At 35.6% G+C, this 16,486-nt stretch overlaps 1 protein-coding gene across 1 annotated transcript in view; it reads left to right on the top strand.

The window, feature by feature from the left end:
- LAMA2 (laminin, alpha 2) overlaps positions 1-16,486 on the top strand; it is a 747,229-nt gene that overhangs the window by 228,822 nt on the left and 501,921 nt on the right. Inside the window, exons 11-12 of the mRNA XM_006834727.1 lie at positions 7,963-8,103; positions 11,294-11,467. Of these exons, the coding sequence (XP_006834790.1) occupies positions 7,963-8,103; positions 11,294-11,467 (315 nt within the window). The remainder of the gene's footprint in view (positions 1-7,962; positions 8,104-11,293; positions 11,468-16,486) is intronic.

Genomic DNA, 16,486 nt, shown 5'->3' with positions numbered 1-16,486 from the left:
ATATTTGCATATATATTTTAGAGACTAAGTTGGATGGTAACATGATATAAGATCTGATCTCTGCCCTGAAGAAGCATATTAATAATAAGATAAAAATGGATGTTACTCTTTGCATATAACTATTTTAAATTTCTTTATTATAATGTATGACTTTTAAGAGATATTTATTTTTTCTTGGAAATCCTTTGATGGTGCAAACAGTTAACATACTTGGCTACTAATTGAAAAGTTGGAATTTTTGTCCACCCAAAATAAAGTTTTGGTGATCTTCTATGAAAATAATCAGCCATTGAAAATCTTGTGGAGCACAGTTCTATCCTGACACACATGAGTCCTTATGAGTTGGAGTTGACTCTAAGGCATCTGTTTCCTTCTTTCTGGAAACAAACTAGTAGGAAAGGACAGTGCTATACAGCCTAATTTAATCACACAAGCCTAGGGATCTGTATTTTATTCTCAACCCCTGGCTTTTCTGTCTTTTGCAGGGTAATGGGGGATTCTTGTGATGAGCCTTCTGTAGTAATCAAAGCAAATTCTCTGTACCCTTCCTAAAATAGTACTTCCTTTTATCTTGTATTATATTTGTTATATACTTCTCTTACTTAATTTGCTATAAGCCTTTTGAGAATATTTTTATGCTCTTTCCTGCATCTCATATAATGCCTTATTTATTGTAATTTGGCTATGACTTGATGAGTGAATAATTAATATAGAGAGTAAAGGAATAATAAGAAATAAAGTAAATATAATAATGTGAAGAACATTTGTTCATATCTTAATAGTGATAGCTAAGGAAGTTAAATTTCCTAACCCAGAAAGCCTATGGTTCATTTTAAAACTTGAGTATTGAAAAGTTAAGTCCTGGATCATTCATATCAACATCTCTTCTAAGAATGAATCAGATATATGACCAAGGGTTGAATCAAAGATGGCAGTGTTTGATGGATCAGAGGAAGTTTGAAAAAGCAATTATTCACCTGGGAAATCACAGAAAGAATAGGTATTCATATTGCCAAGATGATACCTATTAGCAAACAAATAGAAAGTAGATTAATACTTGTCTTTATGTAGGTGCACATACAGATCCTGGAACACTATAATTCTGTGTTTTGAATTGTGCCGGTCTAAAATATATAAAATGTATTTAATATCAAATTATTATTTTCTATAGTTTTAAAATTAAATATTAAAAAAGAAAACACTTGAAATATTTTACTGTAAGAAAGAAATTACTTGCATAGCACTTAAACATGGGTTCTTCCCAGGAAGTTTGGAATAGGAAAGAACAAGTAGGATCTGAACCCCCTAGTTCGTATTCTAAGGAACTCTGGTAGCGTAGCAGTTATAAGTTGGGCTACTAACCTACTAACCTCCAGGTCAGCAGTTTGAAGCTACCAACCATTCTACAGAAGAAAGTGAGGATTTCTGCTCCCGTAAAGACTCACAGCCTCAGAAACCCTGTGTAGGGTTGCTATGAGTTGGAACTGGCTCTGTGGCACACCACCACCACCATCACCATCATAGTTAGTATTCTGTGTGTTAAGATAAATTCAGAAAGTACAATTCTAGTAAGTCAAACATATTTTCTCCTTGATTTTCTTTCTTCCCACCAGTCTCAAGAGTCTAAGACAGACAAACAAGTATATACTATATTTACCATATTTATTCATTATCCAGTTGCCATTGATTGATACAGACTCATTGTGACCTTATGTATGTCAGAGTAAAACTGTGCACCATATGGTTTTCAATAGTTGATTTTCTTTTTGGGGGGGTTAGATTTTTTGGAGATAGATACCTTCTTTTTGGGGAGTTCACTTTTCTTATGAGATAGAGAACTTTAGGTGGACTCTAACCTCCAACCCTTTTGTTGGCAGCCAACAAGTCTGGGAAAAATCAAAACTTAGAACTTTTAGATCAAATTAATTGAAATGATCAGGAACTACGAATCACTAAAAAAAAAAAAAAAAATCCAAAAACAAAGGTAACGAAGTCTGGAATAGACTAATAGCTAAAAAGTAATACTCTAGAAAGTTAAAATGGTGGCATTAAGCTGCTATTCTATGCAACGTTATATAAGGTTTATGAAAATGCCATAAAGGATGATAATTAGTTGTTTCTAGGGTTGACATCAATGGGACTTGAGGAGGAATAACATGATTATTTTGAGGGCTTGTAACAGGTTTAAATTATTTTGGCTCAAAGATCTGTCACCAGAAGCAGAGTAGAACTACCACTTGGCTAACCTATTTTTATAGGTGTAGACATCCTATCATTGTTACTATGGTAATAAAAGTTTCTTTTGTTCCAATCTCACACATTTCATATACATTTTACCTGCTACTGACAATTTAATTGCTTCAAGTAGAGTACTGTTGGCTTATCCCTTGCTGAATAACCTTTAGTCACTTACTAATTCCTTTAGGAATAGGTTTATTTTTTAGGGTAACCATACAGGCTAATTATCTGAGGGCTAGGGCTCTAGCTCCCAAGTATTATATGAAATCCCTAGCTTATATAGGAAGTATTCGACTCATATTTATGAAAGAATAAATTATGAGTGAACTTTCTAATTTTAGAATTATTTCTTTTTCCCATTATCTGTGCTAACATGGTTCCTCCCCCCATCTCTGGAATATTGAATTTGTATTCCTTGCTTCAGGGTTTAGATCAAATTTCACTCCTTTCATAACGTTTGCTGAGATTTCATAGTAGAAATTAATACTCCTTCTCGGTGATATCATAATTCACTTTGTTTCTGAGATGCACTTTCTTCACCTTGCATTATAGTTGACTGTATCATTTTACTAAAAATGTATCATTTTACTAAACTAGTTGTTTGCTTTCAAAGACAAGAGACTTTGACCCATCCATCTTTTTATTCCCTTGAATTGCTATCCTAATGTATTACTTAAGGTTATTAAATTAAATTGAATATTGTAATTATTCAACATAATTTTTCAAGGTCATATTACTAGGCTAAAATAGAGTTAAGGAAAAGATACCTGATGTCTAAAAATTCCTAATTGTTGCATTCAGTATGTCTCAGAAAAGTGGTATTAGAAGCTTTCAAATTAGAGTTAATGAATAGTGGATTAGACCAAGCACATTAGAACACAGTGTACAGAACATCTGTGCTGTGTCCTCAGTGGAATAAGCTAAATTATAATTATGGATCGGTTTCATCTTTCCTGCCTTTGTATTCTTCTGAAGATGCTCTCCACTTCAGTGCTTTGGGAATTTGTCACCATAGGTCTGAAATGAGTATGATTAGTTTTGATGAAATCTATCATCTCAAAATATCTGAAATCTGTCTTTAAAATATAACCAACCAGAAAGTTAATGGTAATATAGCTATTTGTTTACTTTCCAGGATATGAAAGTGTAACAAATGAAACATGTCTACAACATCTTTTCATTTAGACCCCCACCAATGTAGAGTGGTTAAAGTTCTAAATTTATCATAGTTATAAAAATTAATAGCCAAAAAGAATATTTCAAACCAATTTGTCTCTGAGATACAAGGGTAATTTTATTGTTGTTGTTTATTCTAATAAATTTGAGAATCTGTTTCTTGGATACCAGGGAGTGTCATTTCGGTGCAATTAGGTAAGACAGGTGATGGTGGTGGTCGTTGTGTGTCACTGAGTCAGTTCCGACTCATAGTGACCCTGTATAGGATATCTGAAGCTATAAATTATTATGAAAGAAGAAAGCCTCATCTTTATTCCTATGAGCAGCTGATATTTTCAAACTGCTGAACTTGCAGTTAACAGTCCAGCTCATAATCCACTATGCCACCAGGATCCCTTTAGATAAGACTGTTGTTAAGTGCTGTCGAGGTGATTCCAACCCATAGCGACTCTGTATAGGGTTTCTGATGAGCAGCTGGTGAGCTTGAACTGCTGCCCTAACAGTTCAAATAGCTTTGCAGTCTGACATATTAACCCACAGCGCCACACCAGGAATCCTAGCCACCCTCTAATTTGAGAGGTTCTGCTGTGGCACTGTGGGTTAATGCGCTGTATTACAAGGTTGGTTTGAATTGCAAGGTAGGTGGTTCAAGCTCACCAGCTGCTTCTGCGAAACCCTATTCAGGGTTACTATTAGTCGGAACTGATTCAAATGCACTTAACAACAACAACAACAAATTGAGAGATTATACTCTTTCAATTAAAAAAATATGTATATAGTCAGCATTTATAGTCATAAATTCATATTGTAAACCCTTTGTCTTCATTATCTAGTGCTGCTGTAATAGAAATCTAACAAGTTTTAAGAAACAGAAATTCATTCTTTCAGGATGTTACCTCTAGTGAAAGGTTTATTTCTTCTCAGTCAGCTGTGAAAGAACAGCCTTGTCAGCAACTTTCCCCGGGATCTGTTAGGTTCTCAGCTTCCCTTGGGTCAAAATCACATGCTTTGCTCCCAGTTCTTGGTGGTAGTAGATCCCTCTAATCTCTGTTTGCTTGCTTAGTCCCTTTTCTGTCACAAAAGAGTAACTCAAAATACAACCTAACCCTATAGAATACATCCTGCCTCACTGACATAAAGACCTCCACTCCTGCCTCATTACCATCATAAGGTAGGGATTCACAATACAAGTTGTTGTTGTTAGGTGTCATTGAGTCAGCACAGACCCATAGTGACCTTATGCACAGCAGAACGGAACACTGCCAAATCCTGGGCCAGCCTCACTACTGTTGCCACGATTGAGTCCATCGATGCTGCCACCTGGCCAATACATCTTGTTGGGGGTCTTCCTCTTTTTCTCTGACCCTCCACCTTACCAAACATGATATCCTTCTCCAGCGACTAGTCCCTCCTGACAATATGTCCAAAGTATGAGAGACGAAGTTTGGCCATCTTGAGCTCCAAGGAGCACTCTGGCTGCACTTCTTCCAAAATGGATCTATTGGTTCTTTTGGCAGACCATGGCACTTTCAGTATTCTCCTCCAACACCATAACTCAAAAGCATCAATTCTTCTATGGTCTTCCTTATTCACTGTCCAACTTTCACATGCATATGAGGTTATTGAAAATACCATGACTTGGGTCAGGAGCACCTTAGTCCTCTAGCTGACATCTTTACTCTTCAACACTTTAAAAATGTCTTGTTCAGCAGATTTGCCTAAAGCAATATATAATGTCTTTTGATATCTTGACTGCTGCTTCTATGAGTGTTGATAGTTGATCCAAGAATAATGAAGTCCTTGACAACTTCAATCTTTTCTCCATTGATAACAATGTTGTTTATTGGTCCAGTGGTGAGGATTTTTGTTTTTTTTTACATTGAGATATAATCCATACCGAAGGCTGTGCTCTTTGATCTTCATCAGTAAATGTTTTAAGTCCTCTTCACTTTTAGCAAGCAAGGTTATATCATCTGCATATCACACGTTATTAATGAGTCTTCCTCCAATCCTAATGCCATGTTTTTCTTCATATAACCTAGCTTCTCAGATTATTTGCTCAGCATACAGGTTTGATAAATATGGTGAAAGAATACAGCCTTGTCGCACAACTTTTTTTTTTAACTTTAAACCTTTCAGTGTTCCCTTGTTCTGTTTGAACAACTGCCTCTTGGTCCAGGTACAGATTCCTCATGAGCACAATTAAGTGTTCTGGAATACTCATACTTCACAGTGTTGTCCATAGCTTGTCATGATCCACACAATCGAAAGCCTTGCGTAGTCAGTAAAGCAAAGGTAAACATCTTTCTGGTATTCTCTGGTTTCAGCCAAGATCCATTGGATATCAGCAATGATATCCCTCATTACACAGCCTCTTCTGAATCCGGCTTGAACCTCTGGAAGTTCTCTGTCAATGTATGATTATAGCCGTTTCTGTATTACCTTTAGCAAAACATTACTCACATGGGATATCAAAGAGATTGTCCAATGATTTCTGCATTCCATTGGGTCACCTCTCTTTGGAATGGGCACAAATATGGATCTCTTCCAATCAGTTGGCCAGATAGTTGTCTTCCAAATTTCTTGGCAGAGATGAGTGAGTGCCTCTTGTGCCACTTCACTTTCTTGAAAGATTTCAATTTTTATTCCATCAGTTGCTGGTGCCTTGTTCTTTGCCAATTCCTTCAATGCACCTTGGACTTCCTCCTTCAATATCGTTGGCTCATAATCATATGCTGCCTCTTGAAAAGATTGAACATTAGCCATTTCCTTTTGGTACAGAGACTCTGTGTATTCCTTCCATCTTCTCTTGATGCTTTCTGCATCATTCAATAATTTTCCCGAAGAATCGTTCAATAGTGAAAGTCAAGGTTTGAATTTTTGCATCAGATCCCCAGCTTCAGAAATGCTGAGCGTGTTCTTCCTTTTTCATTTTGTGATTCAAGATCTTTGCACATTTTATTGTAATATTTGGCTTTATCTTCTCTAGCTGATCTTTGAAATTTTCTGTTCAGCTCTTGGACCTCCTTTATCTTCCATTTGATTTACCATCTCTATGCTGCAGAGCAAATTTCAGTGTGTCTGCTGACATCCTTTTTTACCTTTTCCTTCTTTCTTTTGTTCTTAATGACTTTTTGATTTCTTCATATATGATGTTCTTGATGTCATCCCACAACTCTTCTGGTCTTCGGTCTTTAGTGTTTAATGTATGAAATCCGTTCTTCAGATGATCTCTAAATTCAGGTGGGATATAGTCAAGGTCATATTTTGGCTCTCATGGACATGTTTTCATTTTCTTCAGCTTCAGTTTGAATTTGCATATGAGTAATTGATGGTCTGTTCCACATTCTGCTCCTGGCCTTGTTTTCACTGAGGTTGTGGAGCTTTTTTATCATCTCTTTCAGCAGATGTAATCAATTTGATAGGGGGTAATTATGTCACATCACAAAATGGTGTATGATTACATAATACTGAGAATCTTAGCCCAGTCAAGTTGATGTATATTTTGAGGAGGACAGAATTTATATACATATCACCCATTCATGTTTTTAAGTGCCTTAGAATTGGTTTTGTCTCACAGCCACCGTGTATGGCATTTCCAAGGAGTGGCTTGTGAATTTGAACTGCCAGCCTTGTCGTTCAAACCAAATTTGTAGTTCAATGCTTTATCTTACTGTACCACACACCCACTTATAAACAACTAATTTTTCAGTATACTGGGACAAGAATTAATTCAGACAATCTGAAAATTGTTAGCAAATGAGAATCATTTTTTCCCATGAATTACTGCATAAAAGGCAACACTATGAAAGTTAGCAAAGGAATCATTTCTCCTTTCTACTTAAGCTGGACAGGGAAATGCTAAGACTTATATCCATTTTCTCTATCTGTTAGCTTCTCATGCTTGCCTCAAGTGTATGTATGTTAAATGTTTAATGTGAAAAATATTTTAGAGACTTTATAATATCAGTGTTATGCATTCATGTATTAGGTCAATGCTTTTAAATTTGTCATATGTGTGTCATCTTAGATTAGGATCTTAACAAAAATTTAATGAAGACTTTGCTAATAAATAATGAACTGAATTCACCACTTAGTCTTAGCCTAATGTATTCAACTTCATGACATTGACTCTACAGTTATGACCTAGACGATGATGATCAAAATTGTAACTCTCAATACAACAGATTACCATACAAACTTATTTTCCACAATTCTGATTAGGAAGAAGTTAGTTTAATAGAGTTTTTGAGCTGAATGTATTAAAATCATTATACTTTTAAAGTGATTATTGAGAAGGTAAAAGGAAGACCGTAAAGTGAACATTTTCCCTATATAGAGATTGTTGTTGTTATTGTTAAGTGTTGTCGAGGCGAGTCCCACCCATAGCAACCATGTATAGGTTTTCCAAGGAGCAGCTGGTGAGCTTGAACCACCGACCAGCAGTTAAAATGACTTTGCAGCATTAGCTCACAGCGCCACACCAGGACAAGAAAACTTAATTTTGAAAGATACTACTGCTTATTTCTAACATATCTGTTCTTGTAGGAGAATGTTGAAGGAGGAGACTGCAGTCGTTGCAAACCCGGCTTCTTCAATTTGCAAGAGGATAACCATAAAGGTTGTGATGAGTGTTTCTGTTCAGGGATTTCAAACAGATGCCAGAGTTCATACTGGACCTATGGCAATGTAAGTAACAGCTTTCAGTGTTGAACATAGCTTCACAGGCTTTTTCTTTTTGCTACTGTTGCCAATTTCTTTTGTTAAGGTTTGTTTTTTTGTTTTTGTTTTTGTTTTTCTATCTTGTAGCGAGTGTCTACTTAAAATGAGCAAAAATGGTATTTATGTCTTTGCTCAAGGGCTGTAAGATTTTATCCATAACAGTGTGTTGGCTGGAATCACTAGTCTTTTTTAAAAAGTGTTCATGATCAGTGTGTGAAATAGTAATGAAATGAATGTTGTTTTGACCAAAAGGAGAGATATTTCAATAGAAAAAGCATCAAATTGTTATTTGAAGAATTGCATTTCTCATTTCACCACTGACTATTATACCCAGGTGAAGAAAATATTTTCATCTATATATATCTATATTCATACTGTCTGTTACTCATCAGTTTCTTGTTATAATTTGAAGTTACTTGGGCTCTTTCATTGTTAAAATGGATCACTAAATTTTGACAGCATCTTCATTCTTAATTTGAAAGTTTTCATATTACTTCAAGTGTTTACTGGATACTGCGTGTTTCTTACTCCAACATAAGCATGATTACCTTTCTACTTCGTCTCACTATTCCATTCCCCAGCCTCTTTTCCTTCTGGACAAAATATGAGAGGCAAATAAGACCTTTGTAAAATTTCAAATACCTAGTTTCTGTGGCTGGAACTTAAGAGTGCCCTACAAGTGGCATAAGTATGCTACAGAAAGAGAAGCTTAGCAAGAGAATGAGACACCGTGCCACACAGGGCTGAGGATGCTATACTCAATGTTATAGAATCGTTTAAGGATTTCATGATGGGGAGTAACACAATTAGATTTACATTTTGCAAAGATATCTATTTGAATCATCTGGTGTAGTGCTGTGAGATAAAGCACTGGGTTGCAATGTTGTGGTTTGAACTTACCAGATGTTCTTTGGAAACACTATACAGGGTCACTATATGTCAGAACCAACTCAACAGCCCTTACCAACATCCTCCAAAATGTTTCCCCTGTCAGTTTTAATCAGCTAACTAAAGTTAGTTATAAAATTATCTCTTTGTCTATGTGACTTTTAAGTACACTCTGACATACAAGAGTAATTTCTACTGTACTTTTAGGCTGTTATCTAAATTTAAACCTTTACGTACATTATGTCAAATATCTTACTTTTAGATTTGACTTTTGCTGGCTCTCCACTTTACCAAGCATGATTTCCTTCTCTAGGGATTGGTCCCTCCTGACATGTGCCTTTCAGGTGGTCCTTATACTTGAGAGTAATCAAAGTGCTGTTCACCTTTATACTTCCATATTTTCTTTACTAGATTTTGTCCTTAACCTGACCCATTTGGGAAGAAATTAAAAAAATATTTCTGAAACATGATTGTCATCATTACCATTCTTCTTCCACCACCTGCAAGACCTGCAAGCTCACAACTGCCTTGTATGCTTATGCAAGTTCTAAACGACACTAGCTAGTGTTCTGTCTTGAACAAGTGAGACCGTTTAAATTAGAATAGTCATTGCATGCTTTCCCTGAATTGAAGTGTATAGATGGAATAGCAGTTCAGACTCTCAGCAACCCTATGCACAACAGAAAGAAACACAGCCTGGTCCTGCATCATCCTTACAACTGTTTTTATGTTTGAGCCCATTATTTTTGCTACTGTGTCAATCTGTCTTGTTGAGGGTCTTCTTTTTTGCTGACCTTACACTTTTCCAAGCATGTGGTCTTTCTCCAAGGACTGATCCCTCATGATATGTCCAAAGAATGACAGATAAAATCTTGCCATCCTTTATTTTAAGGATCATTCTGGCTATACTTCTTCTAAGACAAATTTGTTCTGCCAGTCCATGGTACTTTCAATATTCTTAACAAACACCATAGTTAAAATGCATCAATTCTTCTATGCTCTTCCTTATTCATTATCCAACTTTCAGATGCATATGAAGTGATTCAAAATATCTTGGCTTGGGTCAGGCACCCTTTAGTCTTCAAACTAACACCTTTTCTCTTGAACACTTTACAGAACTCTTTTACAGCTGATTTGCGTGGCACAGTATGTCATTTAATTTCTTGACTGTTGCTTCCATGAACGTTGATTGTAGATCCAAACAAATTGAAGTCTTAGCAACTTCATTCTTTTCTCCACTTATCATGATGTTATTTTTTGGCCTAGTTGTGAGGAATTTTGTTCTCTTTACATTGAGCTATACTCCATATTGAAGGCTTGATCTTCACCAGAAAGCATTTCAATTCCTCTTTGCTTTCAGTAAGCAAGGTTGTGTCATCTGCATATCACAGGTTGTTAATGACTCTTTCTTCAATCCTGATGTCATGTTCTTCTTCATATAATCCAGTTTCTCAGGTTATTTGTTCAGCATATAACTTGAATAAATATGGTGAAAGGATATAGCACTTAGGCACAACTTTTCTGATTTTCAAAGCATTCAATATACCCTTGCTCTATTTGAATGACTGCCTCTTAGTCTATGTACAGGTTCTTCATGACTACCCTTATTCCTCTGTTAAAATTCTTTCTTTTTTCTGGGACAAAGTTATGAACTATGTGTGCACAGAACACTTCTGATCCTTACGGAAGGAATAGGTACAATATTGAGACATGTGGCCATAGCAGAAGCCTGGTACACTCAAATGTCCTGAAGACACAAAATTGAAATTAAAATAAATAGGTAGGAAGGGAATAGTAAATGAAACGCTATCTGCCAGGCACTTGCATTTTTTCTTTCTTTCTCTGCTTGATAAATATATATGTAACAACTTTAGGAAATGTTTCATAAACCAAAGGAAATTGCAAATGGAATGAAAAAAATTGAAATTAAACTAGTTTATACATTATATGACTTTATAATCATTTTGTAGCTGAATATATTTATTTTGAAAATGATATTTGGAAGCACAATGTTTTTTAAGTCATTGGATCAATAAAAACAGATTATTTGTACTACTGTTTATATAATATATAAGGAAAAAATAAACAATGGGGGCCAACAGGAGTACATATGCTAAATTTAATTATATTTTTCTAATTTTTCTTGATTTTTTTTTTTTTTTTTTTTTTGTCTCCAAGAATAGGGACACCACATAGAATATGAAAGACAAAGGGTTGCTGATGGCTCCCCTCCTCTAGCCCAGCTAATGATACTTCTGTTTTCTTCAAGATACAAGACATGAGTGGCTGGTATCTGACTGACATCTCTGGCAGAATCCAAATGGCTCCTCAGCAGAATGACTTGGATGCACCTCAACAGATCAGTGTCAATAACGCAGAGGCTCGACAAACCTTGGCCCAAAACTACTACTGGAGCGCGCCTGCTCTGTATTTGGGAAACAAAGTAGGTCCATATTTGCTTGCTTTTTGCCAGTTTGCCTTAAGAGACCAATTATGAAAATAGTTTTTATTTACAATTTTTAAAAAGAAAGATGTCATTAAATACGTCCTATATTGGATTGCCTGAGCCCTTCCAGTTTAGTGTTTCGCTGGTGTTCCTAGGATGAAGTATATAAGGGGCATTAAAAAATTCATGGAAAATAGAGTAGAAAATAATAGGCTATTTTCACAGAGTTTTTGAAGACTTCTGGTATGTGTACAGTGAGATTAGGGCCCAACATCGCTAGTCAAGCCTCTTGACAATCTGTGCAAACATTTGAATGAATGAATAAATGTAGTTTCTAGGATGTTTGGTGTGATAAACAGGTACCTGTTTATGGTGTGGAAGAAATTCTTGTGCTTACTTGAAATAGCAGTTTTTCTAGAGTTGTCTGTAGTGAATATTTATTGAAGTTTTCCTCATCTGTGTCTGTTTCTCATGATCCCTTGTCTCATAGTAAATTGGAATTCATAATTATTACATAACTAACTTAGTGCTTGCCATGAAGCTTATGTAAACACCATATTTTCTGGATCTCGGAGAGACAGTTAACCTAAAAGATGTACCAGGTTGAAAACACATGTTTTTTTGAAGACCACACAGAAATATAAAACCATACACAGATAAATAAATGCAATAGGTTCAGTAATGCAGGGGTTTTTTTTTTGTTGTTTTTGTTTTTACCTATAGTTAATTAAGTCTATCAAGAAAAGTGCCTTGTTCTTTGATATTTTATTTTAGATTACACATCAAATTGTTGAGAACAAAACTTCATTTAGTAATTCTAAATGAGAATGTCATGTGAGAGTTAATTCCTTATCAAATAACAAATTACCTCATCTCACCAGAAGCTTTAACAACCTCAAAAGAACAACAGCAAAAAAAACTTAGTGAATGGATAGGATTTAAAGTCTAGTTTTCATCTATAAAAATAAGAATGCTACTTTTAAAAGAAACTTTCATTGACAAATCAAAGTATATTTCTAATTAGTGGTGTTCTTGGATGTAAATGAATATTGATTTAGAAAAATGTAATAGTTCATAAGCTATTTACTGAATGTGAACTGGCAGTTTTAGCAGATTGAAACATTTTAACCTCGTGGCCAGTTTCTTATTTTTAACAGGCTGCTAAATTCTATTATGAAAAATGTGTAAGTGAATAAAACACAATTTCAATGAGTATGTATTTTAAAGGACAGTATATGTTCCATAAAATTCAATAGCTGTAATAAAAATCTAATTAAACTTTTATTTGCAAGACATTTTATGGCAAGAAGCCATTTTGTCCTTTTATACTTAGGAGACTCCTCTATCCCCAACAAGAATAAAATAGCACATAAAACTTAAAGTTGTTATTGGTGTTAAGTGCTGTCGAGCAACCCCATGTCGTGTTTCTGAGGAATGGCTGGCGACTTTGAACCGCCGATGTCGTGGTTCAAACCGATCTTGTGGTCCAGTGGGTTTTTTTTTTTTTACACTGCCACTCCAGTATGCCATTTGTTGTTGTTGTTGAGTGCCATCGAGTCGGGTCCGACCCATAGCGACCCTGTACAGGGTTTCCGAGGGTGTAAATCTTTACGGGAGTAGAAAGCCTCATCTTTCTCCCGCGGAGCGGCTGGTAGTTTCGAACCACTGACCTTAAGGTTCGCAGCCCGATTCGTAACCACTACGCTACCAGTATGCCATAAGACTGTTTAAAATCGAGGGAAACAAAACAAAACAAAACAAAAAAACTGGCCTTTAAAAAAGAATTTATCTGAGTTCAGAGAAGAGTCTAAGGTCCAAATTGAATGAATCTTAGAGGTCTAATTTTTCTGAGTATTGTGAAATTTATTTAAAGATTGTTGTTGTTCTTGTGAAGTGCTGTGCAGTCAGTTCTGACTCATAGCAACCCTGTGTCGAATTTCCCAACAGTTGGTGGGTTTGAACTGCTGTCCTTGTGGTTCGTAGTGCAGTGCTAATCCTATAGTGTCACACCAGGATTATAGTATTGTATAAAAATATTTTTGTCACATTTTTCTATCATTTCTTCCTTGGTCATATGGTTTTTCTTTCTGTTGGCTGAAAATCAACCTGACAGAAGGAAAACAGGCAGACGGGATATTAAAGGCATCGCAGAAAAGAATTTGAACATCCTGTTTGTAGTTATTGGTTCTTAAAGATAACTTCCTTTATTCTGCCTGGCCTGCTTCTTCTATGCACCCACAATGGAGCATTTCATATTACCCTACAGATCATCTTCTCTTCAAAATGCTATGCTTGTCTGTGCTCCAGTTTCCATTCAGTGAACAAAATAACAGTAACAGGGTGTGCAAAGTGTTTGAATATGGAAGACATTTCTTAATGTAATGTGGAAGCCCTTGGTGGTTTACTGTCAGAAATCTCAGTGTGAATGAAACAATTTGCCTTAATAACTGAACCATATAAATTTTTGATACTACAATAATACTGCAAGCTCTCACAAATTACCACAGTTCATCTTAGCTGTCATGTCACATCACATAAATTATAGTCATGATGACATGCTTAGCTTGGTTGATTTAATATCTTTCTAAGGAAATAGAAAATTGTAGGTCCTTGTTTGTAAATTCAATAAAGCCACTTTTCTAAATAGTTGAGCCTAAATTCTTTACCAGTAATTGCTATTGGAATTAGAGCTATTTCCAGAAACTGACAGAAATGGTGTATCAAGACACTAGCGCGTCTGCTTAGATACCAAACTACATTTACATCCATGACCTAGTAACTGTGGGGATGTGATCTCTCTCCTGTTCTTTTACTGTTAATTCCTAGGTTAAAAGAAAATATTTTTGATATTAATGTTTCTTAATATGTATACACCCAGTTTTCAAATATGTTTCAAGTAATTAGGTTATAAGTCTCTTATAAACATGAAGTGCTGTACTCATTCTTTTCTAATAATGATAGCACATGTATGTCCTTCCTATTAGCAGCATCGAATGTCAAATAGGATTCCTGGTGTGACCCTTTGCATTAATGCGTCAGACTTGCAAAGCGTTTGAACTGCAAGGTTGGTGGTTCAAGCTCACCAGCTGCTCCTGGGAAACCCTTGCAGGGTCGCTATGGGTTGGAATTGACTCGATGGCACTGTACAACAATAACAATGTCAAATAAGAAAAATGCCATCACATGTAAGACACATATCTGTAACACAGAAGTCTGCCTAATCTTAGTAAATCTGAAAAACACTAGTCTATTTATTGCAGTTCTTCTTGGGAGTAATGATATAAATATAAGTGTACACAGACACACAGTGTTGCTGTTGTGAGTGCCAAGGAATCAGTTCAAACTCATAGCAACTTTGTTTGGGATTTGGGGGCTGTACATCTTTGTGAGATCAGAAAGTCTCATCTTTGCTTTTGGTGTGGCTGGTGGGCTCAAACTGTTAACCTTGTGGTTCACGGTCTAGTACTTATCCTACAGAGCCACTATGCTCCCCATATAAGGAGTAGGGTCTAGAAAAAAAAAACTGCACATGTTTATATTGCTTGCTTAAAGCATTCCAATGATATCAACTATGAATTAATTCATCATTAACATTCTCAAATGTCTTTTTTTTTTTCATATGTGAGTAAATATTTGGCACAATTGGCACAATCAAATGTTAATATTCCATCCCCACCCTGCCCTAGGTAGCCAATGAGAATTTAGTCAAACACACATGGGGTATACCAAAAAGCATTTCATTTTCAAATTTCATGGCAAATGTTAATGTTTGGTTTTACACATTGTTTTAAAACTTGAGACTAGGCAGGAATGCATGAGCTAAAGGACGAAGGGTCCTGCTGATTTGCAATAGGCTTTAGCTCTTCAGAAACAGTTTGGGTATTTCAGAGTTAGGATAATTTACTGCTTTAGTAAATTAAGTGCTATTGGAACATTGAAACAGTCATTTACTTAAGGTTACCCTAGTGGTATGAAATAGTACAGTTTCCAAAAGCAATTCTCTGTACATCTGTTAAGTTCTGTGAGATCTGGCTGGGCCTGTCTCCAGTGCTCACATTACTGTTAAGGTTTGAAATTTGGTCTCTGAGCATTATTAAATTAATCTTATGTGATTTGTTCTTTACTGAACAATGCACATTTTCTGCATTATGCTGTTTTTTCTGTTTCTAGCTTAGAGGAACTTTTAAATTGCTTCTTGTAGTTGCCAAGAATACCTATAGCTTAGCTTAAGATCCACATTATGAGAGTCTGCAAACATAACAGCATCTGGCTTCTAAAAGTAATCTTTGGTAAACTTCTTTGTTGTGTTTACTTGACTTTCAGTTCTACCTCACAGATCCCAAATTAAAGCTGTGTATTTGAGGAAGGAGGCTGCTGTTTGAGATTTACAGGAATCTAAAAAATACTTTGCCATTGATGCTACACGCTTACCAAAGGAAGGTTTGAATTAAATTGCTCAGAGATGATCCTTGAAGTAGGATTTACATGAGAGTTCAAACATGCTGTGATTTTGTTAAAAGAAAATTTAAAATTTGCAAACATAAAAGATGCACTCTTTATTAGCAGCATCATTTGCATTTGTGACTTCTTTCCTCCACATTCCTCACAATTATTCCAAAGCGAAGGTCAATGTCCTATCTTCCATCCTTAACTTCCTTCAATTTAAGTTTGTATTAAATGAAATAATTAAGAAGGCCATTATGTATGTGGAGAATGGCATGGCCATAAAAGTAAATAGGATGACTTAAATGTGACTAATTTTTCATTCCATACGTCAGATTCCATCACAATAAGCTTTGATAATGGAACAGTGACAAGAATAAACTTCCTAGAATAATTTACATAAATTATTGGTGGTAAATGAAAAGACAATAAACATTTAAAACAAGAAATGTTGTTTACTAATTTATTGTCTTAATTGATGGTCCTGGTGTGGCACTGTGGGTTAATGTGTCAGACTGCAAAGCTGTTTGAACTGCAAAGTCGGTGGTTCAAGCTCACCAGCTGCTCCTCGGA

This window comes from Chrysochloris asiatica, unplaced genomic scaffold, assembly GCF_000296735.1.
Source record: "Chrysochloris asiatica unplaced genomic scaffold, ChrAsi1.0 scaffold00013, whole genome shotgun sequence".
Lineage (NCBI taxonomy): Eukaryota > Metazoa > Chordata > Mammalia > Afrosoricida > Chrysochloridae > Chrysochloris > Chrysochloris asiatica.
The sequence above is the reverse complement of the archived record's forward strand: the minus strand, read 5'-3'. Positions and strand labels throughout refer to the sequence as shown.